This window comes from Platalea leucorodia, assembly GCF_965183815.1.
Source record: "Platalea leucorodia genome assembly, chromosome: 7".
Taxonomy (NCBI): Eukaryota; Metazoa; Chordata; class Aves; order Pelecaniformes; family Threskiornithidae; genus Platalea; species Platalea leucorodia.
The window spans coordinates 72,305,692-72,324,651 of record NC_138829.1 but is presented as its reverse complement, the minus strand read 5'-3'; the positions used below and the strand labels follow the sequence as shown (position 1 = coordinate 72,324,651).

The 18,960-nt window shown below is 69.0% G+C and overlaps 3 protein-coding genes across 4 annotated transcripts; 1 reads left to right on the top strand and 2 right to left on the bottom strand.

Moving 5' to 3' along the window:
• The first annotated feature begins 1,724 nt into the window (after positions 1–1,724).
• AIP (AHR interacting HSP90 co-chaperone) lies at positions 1,725–4,207 on the top strand. Of its 2 annotated transcripts, none has more exons than XM_082316637.1 (6): positions 1,725–1,898; positions 2,031–2,210; positions 2,482–2,670; positions 2,826–3,002; positions 3,111–3,252; positions 3,363–4,207. In XM_082316637.1, exons 1-6 carry the CDS (start codon positions 1,800–1,802, stop codon positions 3,566–3,568), a joined length of 993 nt encoding a protein of 330 aa, XP_082172763.1. In that variant the 5' UTR covers positions 1,725–1,799; the 3' UTR covers positions 3,569–4,207. The 2 variants fall into 2 exon arrangements, with proteins under 2 accessions (XP_082172763.1, XP_082172764.1); XM_082316638.1 differs by having other exon boundaries at positions 3,111–3,244; positions 3,363–3,569.
• Positions 4,208–4,936: 729 nt separating this feature from the next.
• On the bottom strand, positions 4,937–16,572 carry PITPNM1 (phosphatidylinositol transfer protein membrane associated 1). The gene is made up of 24 exons (XM_082318246.1): positions 16,528–16,572; positions 16,209–16,304; positions 15,218–15,432; positions 15,016–15,137; positions 12,261–12,482; positions 11,824–12,138; positions 11,416–11,511; positions 11,175–11,282; positions 11,004–11,065; positions 10,668–10,912; positions 10,219–10,408; positions 10,000–10,107; positions 9,720–9,877; positions 9,252–9,430; positions 8,673–8,843; positions 8,294–8,443; positions 8,060–8,208; positions 7,870–7,980; positions 7,507–7,623; positions 7,135–7,283; positions 6,896–7,045; positions 6,159–6,342; positions 5,806–5,934; positions 4,937–5,686 (listed from the first exon to the last, which is right to left on the bottom strand). Exons 2-24 carry the CDS (start codon positions 16,284–16,286, stop codon positions 5,420–5,422), a joined length of 3,675 nt encoding a protein of 1,224 aa, XP_082174372.1. The 5' UTR covers positions 16,287–16,304; positions 16,528–16,572; the 3' UTR covers positions 4,937–5,419.
• Positions 16,573–16,945: 373 nt separating this feature from the next.
• CDK2AP2 (cyclin dependent kinase 2 associated protein 2) lies at positions 16,946–18,046 on the bottom strand. Its single transcript, XM_082318773.1, has 4 exons — positions 17,686–18,046; positions 17,505–17,605; positions 17,280–17,412; positions 16,946–17,156 (listed from the first exon to the last, which is right to left on the bottom strand). The coding sequence occupies exons 1-4, from the start codon at positions 17,774–17,776 to the stop codon at positions 17,089–17,091; spliced, it is 393 nt and encodes a 130-aa protein (XP_082174899.1). The 5' UTR covers positions 17,777–18,046; the 3' UTR covers positions 16,946–17,088.
• Between the last annotated feature and the right edge of the window lie 914 nt (positions 18,047–18,960).

The window sequence follows — 18,960 nt, the reverse complement described above, 5'->3', positions numbered from 1 at the left end:
CCTGCCGTCCCGGACCCCCCGGCGCGGGGCGGGTGATATATAGGCAGCGCCGCAGCCGGGAGCCAATGGAGGCGGCAGCACCTTTTGAGCCGTTATCAGATGGGTTATCTGCCGGCTGGCGGGGGCCCCGGCCTCCAATAACCTGCTCCGTGCCCAAATATGAGGCTCAGCTCCGCTTCTGGCGTCACACACCTCGCCACGGTGGGTCGGCACCCGGATGTCCCCGATGGGAGCCAGCCCCCGCCACGGCACCCGCCGCCGGCACGGGGCGCAGAGACCCTTCCCACCCATGTCCCCCCGTGGGGCTGACCCTGCTGCCGGCGCCCGGCAAGACCCCAGTCCCGATGGTGACAGGATTCACCCCAAAATCACGCAAAGCCTCCACGAGGCCGCCCTCAGCACCAGCACGGAGCAACGCCCAAAGACCCCGGCACGCCGGCACCCATCCTTGGGGCGCTCCCCTCCCCGGGGGTGCCTGGAGACCCCGGGGGGGGCACCGAGGTGGAAGCCACCCCCCCGGCTCACCGCGGTGTTTGCAGGTGCCGCATCCCCGGCCCCTCGCCGAGGCCAGCAGCACATGGCGGCGCTGCCGGCACTGCCCGCAGGCGCGCCCCGTGCTCGCCTCGCGGCGCGGGCAGGAAGGAGGCGGTTTTCCCCCCCAACCCCGAGGCGGGGGACCCAGCGTTGGCATCGACCGCACGCGGCTCCCCGGCCACCTGCAGCGCTACCGATAACACCGTGCTCCTGCACGGTGGCATCTGCCTGCCGTGACGCCACCGAGGCAGGCACGGAGCCAACACGGTGCTGGCGGCGGGGGGGGATGACACCCGCCTGGCTTTGCACCAGCAAAAACCCTGGGCACATGAGGTGGAAGGGAGAAGAGCTCCCTCGAGGTCTCGGTCGCGTACGAGGACAGGGCTGAGCCACCCGTGGCCACGGCAGCCGCGGCCTGGCCGGGCCGGTGGGACGCGGCGCAGGGCGAGGAGGAGGCAGTGCGGCGGGCGGGTTCGCGTTGAAGGGCTGCAGCTGTGCAACCCCAGGCGAAGCCACCAAAAAAAGCACGGTAACAGCCCCGACTCGTGCCGGCGGCGGGAGGGCCCGCGACCCGCAGGAAGCCGGCGCGGCGGCGGCCAGGAAACGCAGGTGGCCGAGGGGCCGCGCGCGGTGGCGGCCGTTGGTGGCATCGCGGCCGCGTGGGGGGAGCCGCCGCCTCCGCACCTGCGGGCAGCGCGGGCAGCGCCGCCACGTGCTGCCGGCCCCCGTGAGCGACCGGGGACCTGCCACCTGCAAACGTCCCCGTGCCGGCCCCAACGTCGGCGTCACCCGGGGCGTCCCCGATGGCGTAGCAGGGGTCTGCCAGGGCCTGCCTGTCCCTCCTGCCCGCACATGGCCCCCGGGGACCCCGCCGGGGCTGGCAGGAGGGGGACGACACGGCTTTGTGCCCCCGGGGCGGGAGGTGACCCCCGCCAGCGGCTGCGGGGACACCGGGAGCCCCTTCCACCCCACCCCGGGGCCTTTTCAGGGAGGCGGGCGGGTGTCACGGGAGGTTTTTATTCGGGAACGCCGCCCTTGTCTCCTCAAGGCGGGGTCGGGCCACGGCGGGAACCGAACCCGCCGCCGCCGCCGCCCCGGGGCTGGCCCCGCCCCCCGCCCGGAGCCTCCGCCCCCCCCGCGGCGCGCACTCCCCGCCGCTAGGGGGCGCCGCCGCGCAGCCGCCTCGCTCCGGAAAAAGCCGAGCGGCGGCGGAGGCGGCCGAGGCCGAGGCGGGGCGGGACGCGACGGGGCGCGGAGCGGGGACGATGGCGCAGCAGGTCGAGCAGCTGCGGGCGGACGGCGTGCACAAGGAGGTGCTGCGGGAGGGCACCGGGCCGCTGCCCGATTTCCGCGACGGCACCAAGGTCAGAGCCGCGCCGCCGCCACCGGGGCTGGGGTTGGGGGGGGTGGGGGGGGGAACGGAGAGGAGGGAGGCGCGCATGCGCGCCCCCCCCCGGTCGCCATGGTGACGCCGCGGCCTACTTCGTCCGTTTCAGGTCACTTTCCACTACCGGACGCTGCGGTGCGGGGGGGAGGAGACGCCGCTGGACGACAGCCGGGAGCGGGGGAAGCCCATGGAGCTGATCGCCGGGAAGAAGTTCAAGCTGCCGGTGTGGGAGGCGGCGCTGCGCACCATGCGGCCGGGGGAGCGCGCCCGCTTCCGCTGCGACCCCAAGGTGGGGCGGGGGGCGGGGTTTGGGGGTTTGGAGGCGGGGTTTGGGGGCTTAGAGGCGTGGTTTGGTCGTTTGGGGGCGTGGTTTGTTGGTTTGGGGGCGGGGTTTTGGGCTTTGAGGCGGGGTTTTCTACTCGGGGGGCGTGGCGTTCGGGGGCCGCTACCGCCTCGTTGTACCCCGAGTCCGCGGGTTCGAGGCCCCGAGCATCCCGGTTCGGTCCCCGCCGCCATCCCGGTGCAGCCCCGGCCCAGCGCCGCTTCCCACCGTCCCACAGCACGTGGTGCTCTACCCACTGGTGTCCAAGAGCCTGCGCAACATCGCGGCGGGGAAGGACCCGCTGGAGGGGCAGCGGCACTGCTGCAGCATCGCCCAGCTGCACGACCACTACTCCCTGGGCTACCCCGACCTCGACGAGCTGCAGAAGAACCCCCAGCCCCTCATCTTCGACATCGAAGTGCTCAAGGTGAGGCACCCGCTGGCACCGGCGTGGCCAGGGGGAGATCGGGGATGGCCGCCAGCATCCCGGCCCCGGGCAGAGGCTGCGGGCAGGGCAGGAGGGCGCTGGGGCTCTGCCCCTGCCCGGCGGCAGGCTCTGCCCTCACGACGGGGTGCCGGCAGGTGGAGGCACCCGGCTCCTACCAGCAGGACCCGTGGGCCATGACAGATGAGGAGAAGCTGCAGGCCGTACCCCTGATCCACAAGGAGGGCAACGAGCTCTACCGGCAGGGCAAGGTGCAGGAGGCAGCTGCCAAATACTACGATGCCATCGCCTGTCTCAAGAACCTGCAGATGAAGGTGGGGCTCCCCGGCCCCTCTCCGGGGTGCGCACAGGTCTCCCCGCATCCCTCCTGGAGCGCAGGGCGTGGGGGCTGCCCCTCACTCTGTCTCTGTCTCATCCTGCAGGAGCAGCCCGGCTCTCCGGACTGGATCGAGCTGGACCAGAAGATCACACCCCTGCTGTTAAACTACTGCCAATGCAAGCTGCAGTGCGAGGAGTACTACGAGGTGCTGGATCACTGCTCCTCCATCCTCAACAAGTACGAGGGTAAGGAGCCGCAGGCCAGCCCAGCCGGCTGCGGCGGGTGCCGACAGGGCGAGGGGGTACCGGGGAGACCCCCCGGGTGCTCCGCCGGCCCAGCAGCTCTCTCCCCACAGACAACGTCAAGGCCTACTTCAAGCGAGGGAAGGCCCACGCGGCGGTGTGGAACGTGGCGGAGGCGCAGGCTGACTTTGCCAAAGTGCTAGCCCTCGACCCCTCGCTGCGCCCCGTCGTCTCCAAGGAGCTGCGGAGCCTGGAAGCCCGCCTGCGCGAGAAGGACGCCGAGGACAAGATCCGCTTCAAGGGCATCTTCTCGCAGTAGAGCCCGTGGCCACAGTAGAGAGCCCAACGCTCTCCGAACAGGTTCTTTTAGATATTCCACATGTGGAATGTTCATTGATGTTTATTAATGTTTAATACAACTTTTACTTATTTGAAGTGGCCCGGGAGCTCGCCACAGCCCGGTGACACGGCAGCGCGCTTAAGTCGCAGTATTAAGCAGCGTATAGCAATGGCAGCGCACGGTTGAAGCGCAATGTAAAGGTGAAGCTCCTTGCCGGGCTCTAGACTGTGCTCATCATCACGCCGAGAAGGGACACGTGGGGTGACATGAGCTCAAGCCTGCTGCTCCCTGCCACCTTCTTTTATTCGTTGTTTGATGGTTTTATACTTTATTTTGGGCTGAGCCACCGCGCCCGGGGCTGGCTGAGCTGTTCAGGGCCGCGGGGGCTCCGGTGCCAAGCCTCAGCCCCGGCTCCTACCCCTTCGTGCCTGTACTCTGCGCCACGTCCTGCATCGTCACTTCTCAAGGCTGCTGCTATCATCCCAAGACCATATTTCCTCTCCACTACATTGTCATGCCAGCGTCGTAAATATTTTATATAGAATAACTGCTTGTTACCGCTATCTCTATGAAACTCTGGTTGTGCTATGCCAAGATAAACAAAAGTAAAACCAGTCACAGGCACCTGGTCGCTTAGAAAAATTGCTGTTAGAGGTAAATGAGGTAAAACAGGGTTGCAGGCAGGCCAGGAACAGGCCAGGGGGAGGGAGCCTGGCAAGCCCTGGCCCTGGGGCCTTGCGAACTCGCTGCAAAACAGAGCCCTTACTTGCTGTCGTGGATGCGTTATAGCTGCTAAACGAGTGTTGTAAGGTGTAGAGCGAAGAATACTCACAGCAGGCTCTGGCCTAGGCTCATGGTGTAAAAGCAGCGCTAACGCACACCGACGCCGTGTTGGCGTGCGCCGCCGCAGCACCCCAAGCCCCGCAGCCCTCGCCCCGGCCCAGCCCGGAGGTGGCCGAGCCACCCCGGCCATGCTCAAGCCAGCAGCTTTCCTCCTCCTGTCCCCACGGTCCCTCTATCCCTGCCCGAACCCCGCGGCCATCCTCTTGTGCAAAAAGCGTAACCGCTCACGCGACGGACAGCATCAACGCCGACCCGAGAGCAGCGGTGCAGCCCAGAGACACCCCGGGCTGTCTTTTCCCCACCATGACGTGTCCTAAATTGCTCAAGACCCAACCGCTGTGCCCCAAGGCCACCTCCCGGCGTGACACCGTGTCCCTGGGTCCAAGGCTTTGCTGGCGGGGGAAGCCCCGGTGCCATTTGCCACAGCCGGCGGGTACAGAGCAGACACGCGGGGCCCCGGTGCCTCGTCTTTACATCGCTTTATTTCACACCGCAACGAAACGAAGAGAACGGAAGAACCGCTTCTGAATGCCGGCGCTTCCCCTGCCCTGCGGCCGGCGACACCGAACGGAAATAAATAGGCGGGGAGCAGGGAGGTGCCGCTTGCCCTGGGGTGTAGCCATGGCCCCCCCAACGCTGCCCGGGGATGGGTGACCCCAGGGAGCAGCACACCAGCTCCCCGGAGGGGCAAACCCCCCCGGGCACGGCCCAGCAGCAGCTCTGCAGCCCCAAAGGAGCAGGGGGATGGGTGGAGGCAGAGCTGGGGGGCAGCGGGGGGGACCCGGGGTGGCTCAGCCCCGAGGGGGTGGCTCTAGCCCTCGGGGGGGCTCAGAGTGCCGTCTCCCAGGGCCCCTCAGTCTCGGGGGGACCCAGCGCCCTCATCTCCTTCCTATTGGCTCGGGGCCCATCGCGGGCTCCGGCCCCAGGTGCTCCTGGCTGGGAAATGAAGGCTGCGGTGGAGGGGGGGGGACGGTGGCCACGCCACCCTCACTCCTCACCCTCCAGCTTGAGGCTGACGCTGCGGGGCTTGGCCCGGGGCAGCCCGGGGGGTGCCGGCGGGGGCCCCCCGTCCCGCTCCGCCTGGCTGGAGCCCCGCGACCGCAGGAGCTGGCTCTGCTTGCGTAGGAAGTCGACGGGCGCCGGGCAGCCGTAGGTGCCTTTGCCCAGCACGGGACGCGGGGGTCCCTTGGGGGAGTGGGCCAGGGCCACTGCTTCGAGCTGGGCCAGGTGGGCTACGTAGCCCTCGGACAGGAACTGCGGGACACACGGACAGCCTGAGCCGGCGGCCCTGGCCATCGCAAGCTCCTGCCACCCTGGTGGGGTCAGCAATTGTCCCCTGCAGCCCCAGCCCGTCCCCAGCCCCGCCACCATACCTGGCACTGGTTGTGGAACTTCTTGACGGCCCGCCCCACGATGTAGATGTGCGCCGGCGCCAACCCCAGCGAGCTGTAGACGGAGACGTCCTTGGTGGAGCCGTAGCCGGCGACGATGGTGATCTCTGCCTGCCCACGGACAGGAGCGTTAGGGCAGGGAGCGACCCTTCCCGCAGGACAGCCACCCCCGGGGGACCAGGACCACCCTCGTTTTACGAGGGATGGTTGCAACGCCCGCGGGCTGGGAGCGCGGTCCGGCTCCGAGCATCTCCGCCCGCGGCTCCACTGACCCCCGGGCCCCCTCCACCACCACCGGCCCCACGTCCCCACCCCACCGGCGTCCCCGTCCCCACCTCGGTGCGCAGGCTCTGGAGGAAGGCGGCTTTCTGGCGCAGCGGGTCGTGGGTGAGCCCGTCGCAGAAGGAGACGGCGCCGTGGGGGAAGTTGTGCTGGGAGAGCCAGGCCACCACGCGGTGCTTCTGCATGTCGGGGCGCCCCGTCACGTAGATGATCATGTAGCCCGAGTCCTGCCAGTGCCTAGGAGGGGACACGTGTTGGTGCCAGGAGCCTGTGCAGGGACAGTCCTGCTGGCGGGAAGCCACCGAGCATCTCCCAACACATCGCGCATGGGTGCTGTCTCCAAAACCTTCCTCCCCACGGGGATTTTAGCAAGGCTGAATGCACAGCGGAGCTGCGGGGTATCACAGCAGGCTTCAGGACCAAACCCAGGAGCGGACTGCTTTCATAAAATCATAGAACCGTTGAGGTTGAAAAAGAGCTTTAAGATCATCAAGTCCAACCGTTAACCCAGCACTGCCAAGGCCACCATTAAACCATGTCCCTAAGCACCACGTCTATCTGGCTTTTAAATACCTCCAGAGATGGGGACTCCACCACTGCCCTGGGCAGCCTACAAGAAGGCACCAGTGCAGAGATGCTGTGAAAACTCTGGGCGAGGGAGTGCAAGGAGATTCCCCCAGTTCAGCCCTGGGAAATCAGCTGGCTCAGATGCCCCCACTACCCCGACCGGGTTGTCCCCGCACTGTGAAAGGAGGGGGAGATTGTCCCCTCCCGTGAGAAGGGCACCTACCGTACGACATCAACAGCCCCCGCCCGCACTTTGGGATCGCTGCCCATGATGGAGACGCTGGCGGTGAAGGAGCCATCGATGCTGAACACAACCGACTCGGTGCCCCGGGCCACCACCGTCAGGTACGCCTCGGCGTAGCTGTGGTCCCCCCTGGGACGGGGGAGAGAGGGGGCTCAGGGGAGGCTCTGCCAAAAGGGCTGGAGGAGGAACCAAGATGGCACCGCGCACCCGCGTCTCACCTGACCACCATGCGCACGGGGTAGATGCCGATGGCCAGAGCCTTGTCCGGAGGGATGGTGAAGGTCAGGCGCCCGCTGCCGCTCGTCACCTCGGTGCCATAGTACAGCCACTTCCCTGACAGAGGCTGCGTCATGATGTAGATGTCCACCTGGAGGAGGGAGAAGAGCTGAGCATGGACTGAACCTCCAGATCCTGCCGCATCCCCAACCTCCCAAGTCCTTAGGACCCTCTCCCCCATCCCACAAGGTCCTACGGGGTCCTGTTCACCACATCCCTTCCCCTGCCGCAGGTGACACCAGCCCCGTGTCCCCTCCTGGACATCCCCGCCCTGTTTGATGGGGTCCTGGTGGCACCCGTGAGCCCCGCGGTACCTTCTCCCCGGTCAGCGTCACCACGTCCAGGGGTCCGTACATGAAGCGCCCGCTGAGGACCTGCGCTTTGCCCTCGCACACGATCACGTCGCTGGCCCGGTGGTTGGCCGTCACGTTCTGCAGGGACACGGGGGGCTCAGCAGCTCGCACTGGGGCTGCGGGTGACGCCCAAGGGAGCCCCCGAGGGGACACACAAGTCCCGCCGGGCTGCGGGACCATCCTGGCATCCTCCCGGCAGACAGGAGCAAACCCCCCCAGCTGCATCGCCCCGCGGCCGGGGGTCTGTCCGGGCACCCAAGGACGGCCGGAGCCCGGCGCTGCCCCGGCAAAGGGCTGGGCTCCTGCTGGCCACACAGCACCTACCCGGATCTTCACTTGGGTGCGCTTGCGCTGCCACTTCTCCCGGGGGATCGCGGGGCTGTAGATAGAGCTCTCCTCGCTCTCCGCCGGCTGCGGCCCCTCCTTCTCCATCACCTGCCGAGCGGCATGGCCCCGGCTCAGCCTCTGCTGGCCCCAGAGAGCCGCGGCACCCGCCCCACCGTGCCCGCCGTACCTGGCGCAGGATGAAGGCCACCACGTCGGAGGACTCCCAGTAGCTGGCGTGGAAGAGGTGGGGCAGGGTGATGGTGGGGAAGGCGGTCAGGGCGTCGGGGCAGTACAGCGAGTAGTCGATGCGCTTCGGGCCCCACCAGCGCTCCAGGACTGGGGGGAGAGCTGGAATGAATCTGTCCCCGTTGTGCATCCCGCGGTGCCAGTGTGGGATGGGATGGGCAGGGGTGGCACTTACTCTTGACGACTTCGCTGGTGCTGGCAGGAGTGGGGGGGTCTCCCGGCTCGCTGCCCCTCCAGAAACCTCCGAAGCTGCCGGTGGGGGTAGGGGGGGCAGCCACGTCCACCTCGGGCAGGAACAGGGCAGAGTGCATCTGCAGGGCCTCCGCTGCGGAGGGAGATGAGTAAGGACACCCAGAGCCCCTTGGGGACACCGACCACCCTGGGACCCCCCTCCAGCAGAACCCCAAAGGGGTGGGCAGGGCTTGCACATCACTCTCCCCCCACCCCAGCTGGGCTCCTGCAGCACTGTGGGTGCTGCGGGTACCCCAGCACGACGCCGGAGCCCGTAACATGCCCCAAGGTGCCTGGGACCAGCCGGCGCGGGGGCTGCTCACCCAGCAGGGAGGAGGTGCCGTCACCCAGGGGGTACTTCTGGTAGCGGGGCACGCTGAGCGGCGGGACGGCGTGGAAGGCCTTGGCCAGGAGGGGCTCCAGGCGAGAGGCGCAGGGGTCGGCAGCATGGAAGAGGTTGTAGATCTGCTCGCAGGCGGGACGCAGCTGGGCCACTGAGGCAGAGAAGGGGGATCGGGGCTGCCCAGCAAGGAGCCCGGCGGGGATGGGGCACGAGGGCTGGCGGGCACAGGGCAGCGCAGCCGGGAGCTCAACGCCCAGGGGGAAGAAAGCAGGACCCAGCAAGAGGAAAGGCTGGGGAGGCAAACCCTGGACACTGGTGACAGCCGGGGGACAGGCTGGGGCTGGCAGAGAGAGCGGAGAAGGGGACGCTGGGGCACCAACACCGACACCCATGCAGCCAGGGCTGGGCGTGCAAGGGGCTCCAACCCAAGCGGGGCTCTTTGGGGAGGTCCCGGGGGGCTCAGGCTGGCAGGGGGCAGGGGAAGCACGACTCAGGGATGAGGGCTCGAGCCCCACGGGGAGGGTCAGGGGCTGGCACCGTGGCTGGCAGGGGTCCTCACCATCCAGAGCGGGCATGACGGTCTTGCGCAGCGCGAGCACCAGCCCCAGCGGGGAGCCAAAGAGGAAGAAGCCGGATACCTTAAAGTCGAGACGGGTGCCGGTGCCCTCTGCCCCATCCAGTGCCGTGGTGCCGCTCCGCGGTGCCTCTGCCTCCAGCGGGGCCTCGCTGGCCTGCAGGCTGGGACAGCGGGGCCAGTGGGCATGGGGAAGGACGGCGCCGTCCCGCTCCCACCAGCCCGGGGGCAAAGCTGTGCCCGGCATGGCCCTGTTGGCCCGGAGGAGCTGCTGGAAGCAGGGGAGCTCCAGCAAGACACCCCCAGGGCAGGCTGCCCCCAGGCAGTGCTCCTTCCCAGGCTGGTGCAGACGGGAAATTCACCCTTTCCATAAAGCACAAAATTAGTCGGGAGATCACCAGCATTCCCACAGGGACGGGCCACGGCGCTGCCGACTGCCCGCTTTGCTCTCACCTGCACGAGGAGCTGTAATGGTGGTTGTCCCCCTGCTCCCGGCACGGTGGCTGTGCCCCCGGCTCAGGGCTGGCCTGGCTCGACCCCGCTGCTCCGTCCACCCCGTCGGCCAGCGGGTCCCTGCTGCCGCACAGCTCGGGGGAGATGGGCTCCGTGCTCTGCAGGGGGAGAGCCAGTGAGTGCCCGGCCCCCCCGCCAACCCTGCACACCAGCACCCAGGGGCACGAACCCCCTTCCCACCCTCCCCGATCCCGGCCGGTGGCGCGGTGCCGGCACTCACCAGGCTGCCGCGGCGGCTGCTGCTCCGGCTGCCTCCCGAGCCCGCCCGGCTCTGGCAGAGCGCGTCGAAGCCCAGGATGCCGCCCACGCAGTCCCCCAGCAGCACCACCTGCGGATAGCACGCACCCATGGAGAGGGCGACAAAGGACAGAGCCTCTGAGCCCTCTGCACAGGGGCAAAGCAATTCCCAGCCCCCAAAATCCCCTAAATCCCCTCTCACCTGGCCACAGAAGCCGGCCCCCTCCCCGGACCGTAGGAAGGCGCTGTACGCCTGGTTGGCGCGGGCGATGACGGCACCCACGGCGTGCTGGTAGCTCCCCGAAGAGGTGGCCAGCAGCGGGAGGGCCGCCAGCGGGATGTGGTCCTGGCTGCTGGACAGGCTGTCCCTGTCGTGGCTGTAGGGGCTGAGCCTGAGAGGGACAGGGCGGGAGGATGAACGGGGCTGCCCCGATGCCCCCACCCCACCGCACGACGCTCGCTCGCCCCGGGAGTTATCCCCATCCCATCGTTTGTCCTGGATGCCGCACCAGGAGAAGGAAAATCCCCTCTCCGAGGCCACCGCCTCCCCGGTCCCCTCCCACAGCTCTGGGGTGCTTTTCCAGGGGTACAACCCCTTTCTCTCCCTGCGGCGCGGTACGCAGCCCCGGCACACGGCGCTGCCATCCATACTTGGAGACGAGGGCGTAGGCAGCGGCACAGATGGGCGGGCAGGGCACCAGGCGCAGCGCCACGTGCCCCAGCGCCTCGGGGAAGTGGACGCGGGTGACGGCGTCGAAGGTGGCCGCCAGCGTCTGCACATCCGCTTGTTTGGAGCCCGGCTCGCCCACTCCCTGGTCCAGGATGTTGCCGCTGTGGAGGATGAGGAAGAGGGCGTGGATCCGGCACACCTGCGCCGCGCTCTCCACCGAGCCGCCCTGCGGGAAGGGGAGCGCTGCTGTCGGCACCCGCGCCGGGGGGCACGGCCAGGGGGTACAGCCCAAGGGAGGGCGCGATCGGGACACACACCTCGGGGAAGCTGGACGCCCCCAATCCTTCACCATCCGCCTTGGCGGCGCTGGCTCCGTCCCCTGCGAGTACACGGCTCCGGTGAGCCCGGCCGGGGTGGCCAGGCGGGGGTCAGCCCCCTCCCAGGACACCCACACCGGGGTTTGGGGCCGGGATCCCCCCGCTGCTCACCCAGCGCCTCGTCCAGCTCCGCTGGCCGCTCCAGCGTGTCCAAGAAGTCGTTGGAGCTCCACTTCGTCATCTCCTTCGCAAAGACCTCGTCGCTGTCGGACAGGTCCTCTGCGGTGGCAGGGAGGGGGCCGTGGGTGGGGAGCCCACGAGGGCCCCCCGCACCAGGCACATCCAGCCCGCCCCGAGCCGGTGCCTGCTCCCTGCCACCGAAACGCTGAGCCATGGGGCTGCCCCACCATACCGTGGGCATCGAAAAACTCCTCTTCGGAGCTGTTCTCAGAGTCGCGGGCGATGTTCTGCATCCGCCACTCGGACAGGCTCTGAGGAGACACCCCCCCTGGCACCAGCATGGAGTCAGCACCCAGAGCCCCCCCACAGCAAGACCCCACTCCTGCCCCACAGCTCCCCCCTGCTCCTGCACCCAAATCCCCCCCGGGAGACCCAGGGCTGCCCCTGGGGCACCCAAACCCCACCCCAGGAGACCCAGGGCCACCCCTGGGGCACCCAAATCCCTCCCCAGGAGACCCAGGGCCACCCCTGGGGCACCCAGAGCCCCCCGGGGAAGAGAGGGTCCCCTGGCACATCTCCTATGGAGAACAGCAGCAGTCGGGGGATCCCCATCCCACCCACGCAGGACCTGGTCCCTCACCTCCATGCTGGGAAGAGTAGGAAGACCGGGAAGAGGTGGACCACTGCTTGGCAAAGGTATCGTCAGGGGAGGCATCAGCCACCCCCTGCACCTCGGCCCCCTCCTGCCCGCTGGCACCCCCCGGCTCCGGCCGCCCCTCGGAGCTGGCCCCGGCAGCGGGGGGCTCCTCAGCCTCGCCGCACTTGGCCATCTTCTGCGCCAGCATCCGCGCCGTCTCCTCCTCCAGCTGCCGAATGTCCTCCATCGTCAGGTCCGTCCACTCGTCCTGCCAGCACCAAGCCTGGCGGTGGGCGCGCAGCATCACCTTCCGCAAACCTGCGACGGGGACGGGGCGGGGAGCGAGCCTGGCATGGCCCCGCGGCTCCCCAAACCTGCTCCCCCAGCAGTGCCAAGGCTCCGGGGCGGTCGACGGCTCCCCGCCGCCGCCTCGCACTCACCCACGTCGTGGATGAACTGCTCGATTTTGGATTGCATCCCCCAGTAGCGAAACTCCACCTTGCAGAGCTTGTAGGCGCACATCAGAGGCCCGCCGGCGGCCGTCTCCAGCCAGTCGTCCCCCAGCGGGCCCCGGCCCGTCTTGGCCGAGTGGTAGAGCTTGGGGTCCTCCTCGGGCTTGTATTCCCCGGGGGAGATGGGGTCACGCACGATGTCGATGGTATCTGCAGGAGGAACAGCGCTCGTCACCCAGCAACACTTGGCGAAGAAGCCCCCGGGCAGAAAAGTGGGGAAAAACGCACAAAAATCAGAGGGGGCACCCTTCAAATTATTCCCACGGGCCGTGCGCCCAACACGGCCGGTAGCAAACGCTCTCTATCCCGCAGCTATAACATCAAAGGCACCCTTGGGTGCACCCGGACGCCTCCCGTGTCTGCACGGGGGCCCGATCCGGCGCCCCGGGGAGCGGCGCAGCGCGGCTGCGGGAGGCGGCGAGGGGGAGGCGCGGAGGCGGCGGGGCGTGCGAAGAGCCGGGGCTGACACACATAGGCGCATTAGCCAGGAGATTTGGCAGCTGGGAGAGCGGCCCCGGCGACCCCGGGGGATGCGGGGGCTGGTGCTGAGGGCAGCCGGATCGAGCGGCTCGGCGGTGAGCCCCGCCAGCTGCCTGCCCCCAGACCCGAGGGTCCCCCGATAACGGGGTACGGAGCACAGCAAAACCACCACGCGACCCAGGAGGAGCCCCCGTCGAGCCGGGGGGCGTGACAGCAACGTCCCCCTCTCCCCAAATGGGGGTGGCCTCCCCAAAACTGGAGGGGGGGCTCACGATGGCACCCAGGAAAATACGATCCAACAGACCCTGGGGGGCCGCTCGGCCCCAACCCTGCACAAAATCTCCTGCAGTTTGGCTGCTCCAGCCCCGTCTCCAGGCCAGCTCCCTCCAGCCGGGTCTTGGGGGGGTCCCAGGGCACCCCGCTGGCCCCCAGGACCTTCCCACAGAGCTGGCCCCAGTCAGTCCCCCAGCCCATCCCCAGGCTCTGCCAGACCTCGCATTTATTTGCCCCCGTTGATGCCCCCGAGGCGCCCGCTGGCCTCTTCCTCCAGCTCAGGCCAAAAAAAAAAAAAAAAGGGGGAAAAAAGGACTTTTAAGGATCAGAAAACTGAAACGCAAACCGCTGCAACCCCTCCAAACCTCCCCAGCCTGCAAAACGCACCATGGGGTGGGAAAGCAGCCCACGGTGCCTAAATTGTGCGGCAAGAGAGGCCAAGAGGACACCCCGGGGCTGGCACGGGGGGCCACATCTCCCTGCCCGAAGCACAGCCCTGTGTCCCCACCGGTTGTCCCCGTGCAAAGGGCAAAGCACCGAACACGAGCCCTTAAATCGGCGCCCGACGGGCTGGCCAAGCAGCTGGGATGGCGGCACGCCACGGTTCAGCAGCCGTCCCCGAGCAGCTCCCGGCAGCGTCACTCACGCGACGACCGGCGGGTTTGTTTGCTTTTACACTGCGAGAAAATTCGCGAGGAGAAAATATCGCAGTGGTTCGCCCCGACAGCCTGGCATTTGCTCCGCTGCCCTTTGAAACGTGAGATGGCGTTTAAATCTCTCCGTGCTACGGGACACCGGGGTGACAGTGAGAGCTGGCAAGGAAAATCCCAGCGGGATCCACGTCGGGGCTGGTCCCACCTCGGCCCCGCTGCCCGTGGGAGGCAGCAGCCACCCGAGATGCAGCGTGCCCTGCGGAAAGGCCGCGGGATGGGCACCGGGCGGGGAAATCAGGCAGGGCAGCAGGCAGCAGGCACAGGACCGTGCCCTGCCTGCTATCCGCTTGGTCCCGGTTGCTGCCCGGTGGCGGCAGGGGCAGAATTCGTCCCCGCCAGCCCAAGCCACCGGCATCGCGGCCGGACATCCCCGGTGCCGCAGGAGCCAATGAGAGAAATAGGTCAGATGAATCATTTCCTCCGAGTGCCTATTTTAGGCCTCCATTTTAAGAGGCAGCGCGTCACACTCTGCACTCCAGTGCCTAAAACAACCAGATCGACACCGCCGGGAAAGGGAGGCCGCAGCGGCCAGGGTCAAACCCACCGGCGAGGGAGGAATCCTGGTTCTGCCTACCAGTCCTCCCCGGCAAGCAGCGGAGGGGCCCAGACCCGGAGAGCGATCTGGAGCGAAGCCCTGGGGAGCAGTGGAAGCAGGCCAGGGGGTGGGAAAATGGGGACATGCTTTTCCAGCTCTCCCGCTGATCCAAAATGCCCTGCAGGAGCCTGGTGCAGGTTCCCACATACACCTGAAAAGGGGCCGGGAAGGCAAAGCCGTGCCAGACTGCATGGGACAGGGGCTGGGACATGGAAGGAGAGGGGAGCAGGCTGGCACCAGGAAAGGGAGGGCTGCAAACAAATATACAGGCAAGGGAAGAAGGCAGAGAATGAAATCGCCCCCCAAAACATCTTTAACGCGGACTCTGGTTTAGCAGCGCTGCCAAGGGAGCGGGCAGGGAGCTCGGGGCAGGGAGCTCGGGGCACAGGCGCCTTCCCCTGCCAGGGTCCCCCCATAGCTGTCCCCAAAACGCGAGGGCCAGTGGGGAAAGCGAAGGCGAGCGCGTTGCAGACGCCGAGCCCCCGCAGCCAGCAGGGAAGCCGAGCCCGTCGGGCGCCGCGGCACAGCCAGGCACCCGGCCCGGGGAGCGCCGCATGGGAACCCTGGCAGGCATCGGGTCCTGCCCGGCGCCCCGAGCCAGCCTCGCGGCGGTCGTACGCACCCAAAATCCTCTGCCTCTTCTCAGCCGCGCTCAGGTTGAAGACGTTGGTCTGCTGGCCCGCGTCCGGCCGGTAGTACGTCTCGATCTCGATGGAGAACTTCTCCACGAAGGGGCAGGTGTACCTGGGGACGCGCAGGGACGGAGCTGAGCCCGGCGGCACGGCTGGCGCCGCAGCCCACCCCGCGGCCCCACCGGGTCCCACCTGGTGCGGGTGTAGGGATAGGCGTTCCAGGATTCCTCTTCCACCTGCAGCGCAGCCTTAGGAAGCAGCGCCCGAAACCAGCTGGGGATGTGGGAGCCCACGTGGTAGATCTTGTGGGTGTACTGGCCGCTGCCGCCGGGGCCGTCGCTGTAGGGCCGGTTGGCCAGGATCTCCACCCCACTGCCCTCGCCGCTCGACTCCTCCCGGCTCTTCTTCTGCGGGGAGAGCCGCTGGGTGAGCACGGACCCCCGGCACCCCCCAGCCCCGCACGCCCCCAAGGCCTGGCAGCTCACAGCCGCCTGGGGTCCCTGTACCCTCCCGCAACCCCCAGCCCCACACCTAATCCCGGGACCCCCTGCTCGGCTCGGTGGCCCCAAACCCACCCGAACCTCACCGACACCCCTGCACCCTGCCAGTCCCTTGGGGGCAGCCTCCCCAGGCTCCGTGCTCAGCCCTACAGCCCCCTACACCCCCCAGGCTCAGCCCCACAGCCCCCTGCACCCCACAGCCCCCCATACTCAGCCCCACAGTCCTCTGCACCCCCAGGCTCAGCCCCACAGCCCCCTGCACCCCTCAAAGCTCCATGCTCAGCCCCACAGCCCCCTGCACCCCCCAAGGCTCCATGCTCAGACCCACAGCCCCCATACTCAGCCCCACAACCCTTTCCCCCCCCCCCAGGCTCAGCCCTACAGCCCCCTGCACCCCCCATACTCAGCCCCCTGCATGCCCCATACTCAGCCCCCCAGCCCCCTGCACCCCACAGCCCCCCAGGCTCAGCCCCCTGAACCCCCCATACTCAGCCCCTCAGCCCCCCGCACCCCCCAGGCTCCATGCTCAGCCCCCCAGCCCCCTGAATCCCCCATACTCAGCCCCCTGCACCCCCCACACTCAGGTCCCCAGCCCCCTGCACCCCACAGCCCCCCATACTCAGCCCCCCCAGCCCCCTGCACCCCCCAGGCTCCGTGCTCAGCCCCGCAGCCCCCGGCCCCACCTGGATCATGTAGAGCTGGGCCACCTGGTACTCCTCCAGGCTCATGGGCAGCAGGATGTGGTACTCCTTGATCAGCATGGCGGCGGGGGGCAGCGCCTGCGGGGGCGGCCGTCAGCCCGGCCCGCCTCGGCCGGCCTCGGCCCGGTTCGGCCTGACTCGGCTCGGCTGCGCCGCTCCCGGGCCCGCCCCGCTCCCATGGCAACGCGCCCCCCGCCCGCCTTCGGCTCCGCTCGGCTCCCTTCGGCTCCGCTCGGCTCCCTTCGGCTCCGCTCGCCCCCGCCGCTGCCCCCCCGCCCGCCGCCCCCCGGCCCCGCCGAACCTGCGCTGCTCCGAACCGGCCCCTCGGCTCGTGACATCACAGCCCGTCCCCAGGGAGACGGTCGTGACGTAGGGAGGTGGAGAAAAGGGGGGGGGGGGTCGTGACGTCAGAAACGGGAAGTCGACGAGCGCCGCTGCACGGGCACTACGCGTGTACCGGCACCCCCCGCCCCCCAAGCCCCGGGACGGACAGGCTCGGAAAAAATGGGGTTTTTATTAAAAGCAGCCTCTTTTTTAAGTGTTAAAAGAGGGTTTTGCTCATTCCTGCACCTTTCAGCCCGGGCACAGCCCCGGGACCCCCCACCCAGCGCAGCTCCCGGCCCTTCCCCAGCCCGGTGGCCACCGGCCGCAGCCCCCGGGGCACCGACCCCCCCGGCAGCGCTCCCCGGTGCCCCCCGCCCCCGGTCAGCTCGGCAGAGTCCCAACCATGTCCTTTATTTATAAAAACACGCATTTATAAAGAGAGCAGAGAGCGCGGGGGGCGCGGGCGGCCCCCCCTCGCCGCCGGCGGGGCAGGGACACCGGGGGTCCCCGGGGAGGGGGTCCCGGGTGACAGCAGCCGTTACGTGCGGGCGTTTCGCTCTGTCTCGGCCAGGCACTCCCTGACCAGCGCCCGGGCGTGGATGATGCCTGCGGGGAGAAGCAGAAGGACACCCCACATCAGCCTCCATCCCCCCCCAGCCCTGCTGCCCCCCTCCACGGGGCAGGGGACCCCCGGGCAGGCGGGACCGGGGGCCGGCCGGTGGCCCCTACCCCGTTTGAGCCGTTCCATGGCGCTCTTGCTGCCGGCGTAGGTGGGCCGGATCTCCTTCCCCATCTCCTCGATGACGGAGAGCAGGTCGGTGTAGGTGCTCTGCGAGCCCTGAGCCCCGGGGGGCTTCATCGCCTGCGGGGTGGGGGGGACACAGGGGACACGGGGAGGGGCTGAGGACCGGCCCCGGCCCCGCCACCGGCCCCGCCAGCGGCCCCGCTCCTCACCTGCACGTAGCCCATGGACGGCGGCCCGAAGTCATTGAAGAGGGGTCGGAAAGGGGCAGCGGCGCCGGGGACGGAGCCGGAGGGCGACGGGACGCTCGTGGCTGCGGGAAACGGAGCGTTACCGGCTGCTCCCCCCCTCCCCTTTCCCCGGTACCCCCCCCCTTACCGGGGGTGCGCTCACCGGCGGGCGGTGCCCCGGGCCCCGGCGGGGCGGGGCTGGCGCTGGCGGCTCCGGGGTTAGCGGGGGCGGGAGCGATGGGCTTGTAGGACATCCCCGACGGCCGCCCGCCGTGCCGGGAGCCCTGCAGCCCGGCGGGGGGGGGGTCGGTGGGCGGCCCCCGCGCTCGCCCCGCCGGTTACGATCGTGCCGCTGCCCCGCCGCTCCTCAGCTCAGCTCAGCTCAGCTCAGCTCAGCCCCGATCCGATGGAGGGGGGGGGAACGGAGCGGAGCGCGGCGGCTCCGGCCCGGTTCCCGCTGCTCGGGGCCCGCCGCGGCCTGGCCTGACCCGGCCTCCCACCGCCGCTCCTCCTGATGACGCCCAGGCGCCTCGACGCCGCCTTGACGTCATCGCGCCGCCGCGCGCGCGCGCGCGCCCCGCTCCCGCCCCTCCGGTCACCGTGGAGACGCGCGGCGTCGGCCCCGCCCCCTTCCTCCGGCCCCGCCCCTTGCCCCGCCCCCGCCTCATCCCCTCAGGGCAGCGGGGGGGGGGGGGGGGCCCCGCCGCGGAGACCCCCCAGTACCGGTCACACCGGGGCCTGCAGGCTTCCCCCCGGCGTTGAGAGGAGCCCGGGCCGGCCCCGGGGCTGCCCAGGTGAGGGGATGCCCGGGGAAGGGGGGGGTCCCGGCTCCCCGAGGGGCGGGCAGGGTGCGGGGGTACCGGGCGGTGGGGGACGCCCGCGGCGGGAACGGCCAGAAGCGAATTCTGCTTAAATTCAACATAACGAGGAACGAAAGTCGGCGCAGAGAGGGTTTCATTTCCAAAGGGCAAAGACCGAAAACATTAATAACTGTTTTTACGCTCCAGGTGGGGGGCGTAACTCGGCAGCAGAGGATTGCCTTGAATCAGAGGTGCAAAAACGCTTTATTCCCGGTTTCTTTCCCCAAGGGTGTCCTGGCCGGAGCGCCGAAGCCCTGGGAATTCTCCCCCCGCGCCGGGGGACAGACGGACGGAGGGTCCCGACGGAGCGGGGCCCGGGGTAGGCCCGAGCCCAGACCGCGGTAAGGGGGTTACGCCGGAGGGACAGCCCCGAATCGCAGTGGGGATGGAGCGGGGCCACGGCGGGGGGCTCGGCCTGGGACACGGGGGTCAAAACGAAGGCTGGGGGGGGCGAGGCGGCGGGGCCGGGGCGCGGCTGGGGAGAGGGGAGGGGTGCGGTGGAGTTTTGGGGTGAGGTCAGGGCGGGAAGGGGGACGCTGCGGGGCGGGGAGCAGGAGGGAGCGGAGGTCAGGGCGACA

What these genes read in the sequence shown, in the direction of transcription:
- AIP (XM_082316637.1), top strand. Translation starts at nt 1,800, where the DNA reads ATGGCGCAGCAGGTCGAGCAGCTGCGGGCGGACGGCGTGCACAAGGAG. An exon ending in GCTTCCGCTGCGACCCCAAG is followed by an intron (nt 2,211 to 2,481) that starts GTGGGGCGGGGG and finishes ACCGTCCCACAG; the next exon opens with CACGTGGTGCTCTACCCACT. An exon ending in CATCCTCAACAAGTACGAGG is followed by an intron (nt 3,253 to 3,362) that starts GTAAGGAGCCGC and finishes CTCTCCCCACAG; the next exon opens with ACAACGTCAAGGCCTACTTC.
- PITPNM1 (XM_082318246.1), bottom strand. Translation starts at nt 16,286, where the DNA reads ATGCTGATCAAGGAGTACCACATCCTGCTGCCCATGAGCCTGGAGGAG. An exon ending in GGAGTTTTTCGATGCCCACG is followed by an intron (nt 11,283 to 11,415) that starts GTATGGTGGGGC and finishes CTGCCACCGCAG; the next exon opens with AGGACCTGTCCGACAGCGAC. An exon ending in GGAGCTGGACGAGGCGCTGG is followed by an intron (nt 11,066 to 11,174) that starts GTGAGCAGCGGG and finishes GTGTACTCGCAG; the next exon opens with GGGACGGAGCCAGCGCCGCC.
- CDK2AP2 (XM_082318773.1), bottom strand. Translation starts at nt 17,776, where the DNA reads ATGTCCTACAAGCCCATCGCTCCCGCCCCCGCTAACCCCGGAGCCGCC. An exon ending in GCCCGGGGCACCGCCCGCCG is followed by an intron (nt 17,606 to 17,685) that starts GTGAGCGCACCC and finishes CGTTTCCCGCAG; the next exon opens with CCACGAGCGTCCCGTCGCCC. An exon ending in CATGGAACGGCTCAAACGGG is followed by an intron (nt 17,157 to 17,279) that starts GTAGGGGCCACC and finishes TTCTCCCCGCAG; the next exon opens with GCATCATCCACGCCCGGGCG.